The 11,175-nt window shown below is 39.4% G+C and overlaps 1 protein-coding gene across 1 annotated transcript; it reads left to right on the top strand.

Moving 5' to 3' along the window:
• The first annotated feature begins 638 nt into the window (after positions 1-638).
• Positions 639-9,469, top strand: LOC135451190 (coagulation factor XIII B chain-like). Its single transcript, XM_064720139.1, has 11 exons — positions 639-720; positions 1,788-1,988; positions 2,477-2,662; positions 3,233-3,409; positions 3,503-3,679; positions 4,859-5,026; positions 5,344-5,439; positions 6,088-6,270; positions 7,737-7,940; positions 8,323-8,505; positions 9,246-9,469. The coding sequence occupies exons 1-11, from the start codon at positions 639-641 to the stop codon at positions 9,467-9,469; spliced, it is 1,881 nt and encodes a 626-aa protein (XP_064576209.1).
• Positions 9,470-11,175: the final 1,706 nt, after the last annotated feature.

The raw sequence follows: 11,175 nt of genomic DNA, 5'->3' as shown, positions 1-11,175 counted from the left end.
AAAATGTAAAATTATACCCTCCTATTCCCAAATTTGAGCCTTATAGCTCTAATGATGTTAAATCAACTGATTGCTATTAGTCAGTGAGGTGACTAAATTAGATTCATTTTTATGTTTTGTTTAAAAAAATACTTGGAAGACGCTTGCTGTATTCAACATAACTAAGATAATAATAGTGGCTATGTTGTTCATGTGAGAAACTCCAAAATTATAAATATCTATAGAATGCAACTGCCTGGTTTACTCAGGCTAGGCTGGAGGATGGGGGAATTGTCTATTTCCTCTGATTTCAGCCAAGGTAAATAATCTGATAACAGAATGCCCTTTAAACTTGGGACTCTGGAGGTTGTGAGGGGAACAGTAATCAGCAAGCTTAAATTGTTCCATAAGCCCTTTGCCTGATTTCACTGTAAAATGATAAATTACAGGTGGCAAAGTGTGTCAAATGGAAGTAGAATCCTGCCAACTGGTATCAAGTTATTTGGAGAACTAATACAAATGAAAATAGGTTTTCCAGTGAATTAACTTGTTACAAAATACCATAGACATTAAGGCATTTGTTGAATACCTTTGAAAATTCAGTTAATTATTTACAAAAGTAATACTTAGGGAGTTTTCACAGATGGTAGAAACTGTAAATGGAGACAGTAAAGAAGATGAGATTTAAAAGCTATTTTATCTTCCTAGTTACGGTGTGCTCAAGGAGACTCTTTGCAGAAGGTAAATACATTGAATTCTATTGTACTTTGAATCTAGAATATGCAGTCTTGGTAATTTAAGTGCAATGTCTTTCATCTCTTTACTGAGTAAACTGTTTTTAGAATTTAAATACAATTCTGTTGTGACATGGCTGATTCCTGTCTAAGCCTCAAAGCTGTCATATTGAAATGTTCAGCCTTTAGTTCAGAAGAAATTTCTTTAGCAATGTTTTACTATTACAATATGTACTATTTGAAATTTTGTACTATTAAAACATTTCATGTCTTGAAGTGTCTTGGGGATTGAAGTATTTTTCACTTTGTTACAAAATAGTGGAGGTTAAATGGAACCTGCAGAAATTAATGTGGGGTGGTCCTGCATTTTTCTATCCCTCTTTTCAGCACTGATTTCTTCTTTTGGTTGTTGTTTTTGGATTTTTTCTTTGTTTTGGTTTTGTTATTTTGAGGTTTCTTTAAGTAACCTAATGTCATATTCAGCACAACTCGTTAAAAATGTTTTCCCCTTTTACTGGGGATTGTTATTTTGTTGTTTTTTTTTATTGCCGTTCTGCTTGTTATTTCTTTTATCTCCATTTCTTGTTTCTTTTCTGTTGACTGTTCTTAAATTCCCTTTCTTAAGCAAGCCTAACTCCTATATTGTCTCCTAGCAGCTTATCCTACTTTTCTGGTAGCATTTTCTGAATTAGGGAGTTGAGGCACTGCTAATCCTGACGCTTGTCACTGAATTTTACAGTAGGCATTGGCAAGTTTGTGCAGCAAAGGGTTCTCGTGCTTCTGGGCAAAATAGGGTAAAATTAAGGTGTCCTGCATCAGTTTGCCACAGTTCACATTAGGAGGCTTTATTCTACAGCTGATATTCTTGTGAAACCCCAAGAGCAAAAGCTGATAAAATTGTAGTATGTCTTCGTTTCAGCAGGTCTCAAAAGGCCCTTCATGTTTGTAAGTATTCAGAATTTTGTTCTTGTTTGAAAGCCTGAATCAGTCAAGTTCATATTAGATAAATTAATGCAAAACCATTCATATCTGGGATGGAATTTTTTAGTGGGAAATATATTGATCTTTTTACAGATACACCTTGTGATTTGCCACAGATAGAAAATGGAAACCTTCCCCAGTACTATTACAGTTTCAAAAGTTACTATTTCCCTATGCATAAAGGGAAAAAGCTCTCCTATTCTTGTGTGGTTGGTTACACAACTGAAAGTGGGACTCAAGATGGAAGAATAACTTGTACAGCAAAAGGATGGTCTCCAGTGCCTCGATGCTACAGTGAGTTAGCTTTATTCATCATTGCTTCCAGCAGGGGCATTTCCTGGCTGGTTTTCCTGGGGCATGGAGGAAAAGAAGCTGCAGAGCAGAAGGGATAAAATGTCCAAGGTGAAATGAATTATTTATGTCAAGACTACCTAGGTTTATATATGGAATATTTCTACAACAATACATATTTTAAGGGAACTTACCCATTTATATTTTTATATAAGAACATAAAGTTTTTCAGTTTTCTTAGTCTGGGAAAACTATTAGTTTTCCCTTAGACGTATAACTTCTTGAGTCTCCCTAGCTCTAGATCCTTTGGCTGTATTCCATGTGGTTACCACGTGGTGGTTTGATGCATAGTTTGAAGACTGGAGCAGAGTTTCTTCAATAAATTGAGACACTCAGATTAGATCAGTACTGCTACAAACCCCTTCTTTTGCTTGCAGGAAAAAAATATATTCCATTCTTTCTTTCTAACCAAGCTGTCTTCTTTCCTTCAGGAAAATGCACCAAGCCTCTTTTGGAAAATGGCTCTTTTTACAGCACAGAAATGGACTTCAAAATCCATGAGAAACTGCAATACAAATGTAATCCAGGCTACCTCACCCTGAGTGGTGCTGCTGAAGATACAGTGCAGTGTCAGCCACAAGGATGGTCCTCCCAGCCAAGCTGTACTAAAACACTTGGTAGTGTTGTGCACTTCTCTCCTTTCTAATCTCTTGCAGAAGTCTGGAATTCCACTGTCTTTGCTGTAGGGCCAAACTGCCTATGATGGGCTGTCATTTGAGTGCTCCTAAAGCAGGTTCTCAGCTGTACCTCTGGGAAAAAGCTTGTCAGGTTTCACATGCTGCTGATTTTGTAAAGATTACATGTAAAATGATAGATTGTGGTGGTGTTCGCAGGGTCTCAAGATGAGGGAAAGAGACGAGGATGTTGACTGTTTCAGAAGGCTTGATTTCTTATTTTATGATATATATTATATTAAAACTATACTAAAAGAATAGAAGAAAGGATTTCATCAGAAGGCTAGCTAAGAGTAGAACAGGAATGGAATGATAACAAAAGTTTGTTTCTCAGACAGAGAGTCCAAGCCAGCTGTGATGGGCCAACAGAACACTCGTGCCAACAGCTGCATTTGTAGTTATTCATTATTTTGCCTGGGCTCTGGCCACTTTTAAGGTGTATCTAAGGGAAGCTTTGGAACACTCCCGCAAGAAGAGCATGCCGTGCTCATGCCTGTGCTCTGTCTCCCCGAGGGCGGTGCCAGGTGCCGCGGCTGGAGCACGGCAGCTATGCAGGCACGGCGCGGGAGGTGCGGCAGAACGGGACGCTGCGGTACCGCTGCCAGCCGGGATTCCGCTCCGCCACCGGGAGCGCCGCCGCGGCGGCCCTGTGCCTGCCCCACGGATGGGATCTGCCCCCACGCTGCACCAGTACGTCCGCAGCCCTGCAAACTCCTCCACTGACACACAAATCACCCGCTGGAGGGAGCCTGCCGGGGTTTCACTGCTGTGTTTTCTTCCCAGGGATAACTTGCTCCGCTTTGAGCGAAGTAGCTCATGGAGGTTTCTATCCTGTGAAGAAAAGCTATGAAGAAGGAGATGTAGTTCACTTTTTCTGTGACAAACAATATTCTGTCACTGGATTTGATTTAATTCAGTGCTATAATTTTGGGTGGTATCCAGACCCTCCAGTGTGTGAAGGTACCTTGCTTTTATAGTTTTACTGTGTCAAATTCTTAGAGAAAAGCTCACACCTTTCGAGAAATGCTTTATGAATACAAAATAAAAATACAATTTGTAGCCTAAATGTAAATCAAGTGTTAGTCAACGAGCAGGGAGCCAGGACAGCAGGAAGGGAGGCAATGGTAATTGGAACTACATTTCAGTGAACTCTAGCAGCAGGACAGATACTGTCTCTTACTGTTGTCTGTCTGAGTTGTATCCCACAGAAGCAGGAATCAACAGTTATAGGAAATTTTTTAGAACCTGAAGCTCAATAAACTGTTCAGAATACATGAAGGGTTAACCAGGCCTGCTTAATCCTGCCTTGTGGGATGAGGATGTACCTCTTGAGAGGCATTAAAAATAAAATTTGTAGCAAGGTTCTCCTTAGCTTGTGGTACTTTTAAGAGTTGTACAGCCTCCCCAAACTTTACTTGTTCTGAACAGATAAAATAAAAGGTTGTCCTGAGGACAGAAACACACCTTTAGCAGTTGCTATCACTTCCCCAGTCACGGGGGAATAATGGAGAGTCTCAGTAAAGAAAGTTCCAAAAGAATGGAAGGTGAAGCTGTTGAGATAGAGAGCAGAGCAGGAAGCAGCACAAAACAACCTTTACTACAGCTTAGACTCCAGCCTGGTGTTTATTCTCATGACACAGCAGGAACTTTCCTTGAGTGAGTGCAGAGAAGTTGGAGATGCTCAGGAGGACGAAAACAAGGCCTAAATCTACTTTTGAGGATACAGTAATCACAAACTTAATTTGGAGATAGGAAATGGGCTATGCTTATTGCTTCTTCTGTAGCATTAGAATTAATACATAATCTGCTTTAAATAGTATATGAATGGAGGGTATGGGAGATCTCTATTTCCTGGAGTCCTACAAAGGACATTTTATTAAGTCCCTGTGGAGAAATTACAAATTTGTTTATAGCAGTACAATGGCATAGTACTTTTATTTTATATTTGTGGAATGCAAAATCACTTGTTTGTTTGGGTCTCCCATTGTATGAAGAAAATTAAGAAAATTTGATTAAGAAATTACTCTGGCTTAGCCAAAAAAAGCCTTTTGAGTGATAGGCTTGCTTTGTGTATGGTGAGCTTAATTGTGTACATGGTTTTGGTAAGACAGAAAACAATATGCAATCTTTTGTTTTCAGATATAAAAAATAAATGTCCTCCACCACCACTCCCTCGTGGCCATTTCAGCACAGCCAGAACATATCATAATGGAGACAAGGTTAATGTACAGTGCACCTTGGGAAGGAAAGGATCTGAGGAAATCCAGTGTGAAGGAGGAAAATGGACATCACCCTCTATCTGTATTGGTGAGTTACTTCTGTGCAGGCTGACAACTGAACTGAAATGATTCTTCAACCCATGCCTTAATTTTCTAGAGAGTTTCAGTTTCTCTGTCTGCAAAACTGTTATCCTTCCTCTCTTAAAAGTCTTGAGACGCAAAGTGCTGCATATTTTACAGGCAATCTGTGGTCCCCAGATAAAAAAGGATGAGCTAGGTGAATTCATCTGCCACCTGTAACACCTTCCCTGGAAAACTGGGATTATTACATTTTGGAGTGCAGAATGTTTGTTTGTTTGAGCTATTTCTGTGCAAACTGGTTCTGAGTCTCTGCTGTGGTTACAGGAGCTGTGGATAACCAGGAATCTGGGACAGCACCACCACCACTCGAGGCACATGCAGAAACAAGGGCAAACCAATCACATCACAATGAAGATATGAGTAGGTGAACATTGTTCTTCTATTTAAAAGGGACTCTCCAATCCAATTATAGGCATTTTATGACTACTTTTATTCTTTTGCTATAGGACAGTTCCTTATTGTTGAAAATGCTTGGGCTACAGATGTCAATGTAGCCAATAAATAAAAGGCTATTGTTGCTTTTTTCTAAATTACACCAATAAGCCTGCTCTGTATTTGTAATTTTATTTCATACAGAGCCTTTACTTTCAGTCATTTTATACCCTTTAGTATTATTTGGACATGCAGCTTCATAAGTATTTTGTTGTTCCTTTGGTTAATACTTACAATGAGGGTTTTTTTGAACCACACATAGATGAAACATATAAAGTAACAAATAAGATGGTCTACATCACATAAAAATAATTAATCTGTATTGAGTGTAAACTAGCAAGAGTCAAAAGTAGGCATAGATGTAAAGTGTGGAGGGAAATAAAATGCATGTCTAAAATTCAGAAAGGCAAGGGTAGAGTTTCCAAAACTGAAACCTGGAAAAGGAATTGTATTGGTTTGGATTCTTTGTTTGCAAATTTTCTTGCTCAGCCTAGTATTGGTCTAATACTTTCACCAGTGTTAGCAATGTTGTAATCTAATCTAGATTTAATTGCCTCTCTCTCTGTCCCATATCAGAAATGCAGCAAGACTGTGCCTCTCCACCTGTGGTTAAAAATGGTGCTGTCCTGGGCCCAGTACTGGCAAGTTACAAAAATGGTTCCTGGGTAGAATATGTTTGTCAGTATTACCACATTTTGGATGGGCCCAGTACTGTTTATTGTCACCAAGGAAACTGGACAGAGCAACCAACCTGCTTAGGTGAGTCTTGGAAAGAAAATAACAAATTACATATGTAATATAAAAAGGGAAAATCGGCAGGAACCTCTAAATAATCTTTTCATCACCATCTTTTCTCTTTCGTTGGAGTTAATAAAGATTCCAGAATTAGGAGGATGAACCACAATTAAATTTTTAGCAGGCCTCTCTAGCTGGGTATCCTCTGGCCTGTTCTTAAAACCAGCCAATTAAATAGATTCCTCTGTTTCCTGAGTGAGCTATTCTAGTATCTAGCTATTCCTGTTTCCTGGGAGGATTCTCCAATTTCTTTCCTCCATATTGTCCATTCAGATAATTTCTTCCTGTCTTTCAGTAGATGATTAGAAGGAATGGTGTAGCCATTCCCAAAATGGCTTTTAGATACAATTAACAAAGAATTAGCAATGGCTCATTGGACTTTTGTTTTTAAACTTTCAGGCTTTTTTTTTTAATTACATGTCTATATCTGTTGTTTCATGCTGGTATGGACTTCCAAATTTTTCTGTGCTGCTTTTATGTATGCTGCTCAAAACAATGTATAGAACTCCCAGTAGAAAATTACCAGTGCTAGCAGGAATACAAACAAGAGTTGTTTGTTTATCTTTCCTTCCTTCCTCTAATAAAATAATTGAATTTTACTAACATCCTGTGTTAAATTGGCCCACCTTTCAGTTTGTAATCTACTGTGAAAATAAAAATACACAATCAGTTCAGTTTTAATTGCATATTTCTAAATGAACAGAAGTTACCTCATCTAGACTGAAAGGTCCAGGTCAGCATTTTTGTATCTGAGTACTCAAATTTACCAATCCTGTGAAATAATGAAATCTCACTTCCTGTGAGCGTTGTTTATCTCATTAACATCTCAATAATCCATCATCCTTTGTGTGTTCTCTGAGATTTCTTTTATACACTCACCTAAACAAACAAACACCATGCTGATGTTAACTTCAGGAAAATTCCAGGGGAATTTGGTGTTACACTGAGCTTCAGGAAAATTCCATGTGAATTTGGTGTTACCCCACTGTCACCAGACTGGCAATAACTGAGTTCTCCTTGCCTTTCCCTCAGCAAAACATCAGTAAGGGCCTTTATCATCCAGTGATTCTCATAGAACTTGTAGAAATCTATTTTTGTAGGCTTTATTGATGGTGAACAGTGGTTTCAGTAGTTAATGAGGTTAATCATCTAATGGAAAGCTACACTCCCTGATGTGATCCTGGCACTGGGTTTTAAGAATTTTGCAGAAAGCAGCCATTCCTTTTGCATGTATTTGGTTTTTGCTGTCACTTCAGACAATTTCTTTCCATTTGTACTTTTTTAATGCATCTGTAGTTCTTTGTCTTGCAAAATTCAGAAGCATTTTAGAATTATTGACTGACATGGGGTTCTCTTTCTTCACTCCTACAAAAGGGAGCTAAGAAACCAGTTAAGGTGGCTCCTTATTAAAATACATTTTTATTTCCTAGAACCATGTACTCTGAATGTAACTGATATGGACAGCAACAACTTAACACTGAAATGGAGACGGGAAGAATTAGTTTTCCTCCATGGAGATCTCATAGAGTTTGAATGTAAACAGGGATTTAGTTTTCTCCAGACTGCCATTCCATCTCCTGGGAGGACACAGTGTGACCAAGGCAGACTGAATTATCCAAAATGTGCTATTCAAGGTAAAGCAATAATTTTTTTATTGCATTTTTAATTACTCCATCTTAGACCTATTTAGAAATTATTTGCTTTACTTTTAGTGTGGGCCTGGAGCCTGCTGTAAATAATCAGTGTTTAAGCTTCAACAATCAGTATTTAGGCTTCAACAATACAGATGCAGAAGATAACTCTATTGTTGAATATAGCCAAGCTTGGAAAAGTGATACACCTCCCTTTGCTGTGCAAGGCTGTAGAAGGGAGGGGGAAGCTCTGCTCTGAGCCCAGGAAACTGAAAGCTCTGTAGAAAGAGAGCTGTAAAAAGAAAACCTTCATGTTCATTTAATTTATGATAAAGCAGTCAATTTTTTAGTTTCTTATTCTTAAATGTTTTTATTGTTGTTGCAGCTGCTACAGAAAAATGTGGCTCTCCACCCTCTATTGCAAATGGAGCTCTGACTGTCCCAGCACTGCCCCAGTATGACAGTGGCTCTTCAGTTCAGTATATTTGCTCTGAGTATCATTTTTTGCAAGGCTCTGAGAGAATCTACTGTTCTGAAGGACAATGGACCTCACCGCCAGTTTGTATAGGTAGGTGTGATGAACAAGATAAAGAAGCACTTATTTCTATATAGAATTCAAAGCCTCGAGGAACAGCCTGGGAGTGACCTGGAAGGGCCATCTGGTCCAATCCCCTGCAGTGAGCAGGGCTGCTCAGAGCCCTCCCCAGCCTGACCTTGGCCTTGCCCAGGAAATGGGCAACCACTGCCTTTCTGGGAGAAGGGAAAAAAGGGAAAATTGTTCCAGTGTTTTCCCCTTCTCATTGGTGGTAATGACTTCCTTATGACTAGGCTGAATCTACCCTCTCATAGTTTAAAACCACAACCCCTTGTCCTATTGCTCCAGGCCCTACTAAAAACTCTGTCTTCTTCTTTCTTATAAACCCTTTTAGGCTCTGGAAAGGTGCAATGAGGTGTTCCCACATCCTTCTTTTTGCCAGGCTGAAAACCCCAACTGTCTCTAAAATCAGATCCTTATAATTTATGAGTCTTGTCAGCTAGAACTTTTAAGTCTCAATTTCAGTGTCTTCAAATGACATATGAAAGTTTACAAAGAAGCAAGTTAAGCTCATCTGGTGGAGTTTTTTTTATTTCCTTAACTATGATGTGCCTGCAGTATAATAAGACAATAGGAAATAGTTAGCAGTTTTAGTGTAGCTAGTTAGCAGTTTTAGTGTAGCCTGGTCAAAATAGTCTGTTCCAAAGAGAATCAATTTATTAGCAGTGAAAAAGAATCATTTTATTAGCAGTGATCAAGTCTCTCTTTTTTAGAACCATGTACTTTGTCAAAAACTGAAATGGAGAAAAATAATGTGCTGCTGCAAGCATTCTATGCAGACCAAGTTTACTTTTACCATGGGGATTATGTTGGATTTTACTGCAAACAGAACCATTTTGGAGCAGAATCTGGCACAACTTTATTTCAAGTACAGTGTGAGAGAGGACAGCTGGCATATCCAAGGTGTGTTGAAAGAGAAAAGCAAGTACGGACTTGAGGAAAGGCCATAGGAAAGGTATGTATGTGTTCTTTATCTCTTATTAGCAGGGGAATTAGGGTGGCCTCGTGTTCTCCAGGCTGCTCCACTCAGCTTTGGGAATTGAGTGTTGAGTCTGAGCTGCAGGGGGATGGAAGGGAAAGGCCTTTGTGGGATGAGGATGAGCAGTGCAGCACAGGGATGCAATATTGGCATACACGTTGAAAAAGCTGGAGGAAGGACTTGTACACCTTAACAGCACTCATTCTCCCTTCACAGGTAAGGAGCCTCTAAAGGACTGACCTTGAGGAACAATATAAAAGAGCAAACATTAAAACCTTTTAAGGGATCTGTAAAACTACTTAAAACCGAGAAGTATACAAATTGATTGAAAAGTTGTTTTTTCTTTTTTTTAAACTATTTTAAGAATATTAAAATGCAAGTACCTGGTATGATTTCCTATATACTTAAATATTGATACTCATAAGGGTCTTCCTGAGAACAAGTGTGACTACAACTATGAAGAAAATCCAGGAATGTGGACAAAGTTTGCCTTGCATCCATTTTAGTCTGGTTTAATAAAAAAGCCACTCTAAGGGTGTCTTCTGTCTTTCATGTCTAAACTCATCTGTCTGTGAAATCATAGCATGTATGGTGCTCTGTATGGTTTCCAAAGCTTTTGCAAGAGTTACATGAATGAATAAGATAGAAAAGAAATGAAAGCATTCAGGAATAGACAAATTCTGCTTATTTAGTCAAAACCCAGCCAACCACTAGGTGGAAAAAAGGTTGATAAAAATACTTTAATGCACTTTAGTGCATATAACAGCAATACTCTTCCTCTTACAGAGCAAACTGGAGCAAAAGGGATTAAAAGGCCCTTGCTGGAACAGCTGTTGGAAGTAGAATTCATTCACCCCCATCACTTGCTCTGGATGTACACACACATCCTGCCCTGTGTGGCTGTAACCACAGGGCAGGATGAGGGGCATTGCAGACATGAAGGCAGCATCTTGTTGATGAACTTGGAGGCAAAGAACAAATCAAATACTCAAGCTTCATGTGGGGCTGCTGCCCCACCTACCTGCTTTAGTGACATGCCACATTTTCTTATTGATTGTTTTAATCCTCGTGTAGCAACAGAATCCCTTCTTCTGACCCTTAATGTCCCTTGTAAGTGCCACTCTGAGCTTCAGCATTTCTAACATCCATACATGCCACATCAATGCCATGGATAGCTCACCTTGGAGCCTGTTTTTGCCTCAATCCCCTTACATTGGGTTTTTTTTCTGCTTCAGAGACCTCTGTGCAGTCTCTGATGAGATAAGTTGGTCTAGGTAGATGTGTTTTTCCTCCTGAAGATGAGAACTGAATAATCTTGTGCTTGCAGGATTCTGTGCTTCAAGACCTATAAGCTTTTCTGGACTCCTATTTTCCTAAATAAGTGGAAGTCTGCTCCCCTAAGGTGTGGGATTTGTACACTGGTACTTGCTTTTTTCTCTCTTCTGAATCAAGGAGTGCATTAGCACATGGCTGCCACAGCCAGGCTGCCACTGATTTCCACAAGCCACTTTCTCCTTGTTTGTGAAGGGCAGATGGGCTGGGGGTGGCACAGACTGGCCTGTCCAGGAGCTGGAGCAGGAATTTGTCTACACCTTCCCCTAGAAATCCCAATCACTTGCTCCCCAACATCTTGCCTTTGCAGGCAAATCTCCCAGAAAAACTGG

Source organism: Zonotrichia leucophrys, chromosome 8 (assembly GCF_028769735.1).
Source record: "Zonotrichia leucophrys gambelii isolate GWCS_2022_RI chromosome 8, RI_Zleu_2.0, whole genome shotgun sequence".
Lineage (NCBI taxonomy): Eukaryota > Metazoa > Chordata > Aves > Passeriformes > Passerellidae > Zonotrichia > Zonotrichia leucophrys.
The sequence above is the reverse complement of the archived record's forward strand: the minus strand, read 5'-3'. Positions and strand labels throughout refer to the sequence as shown.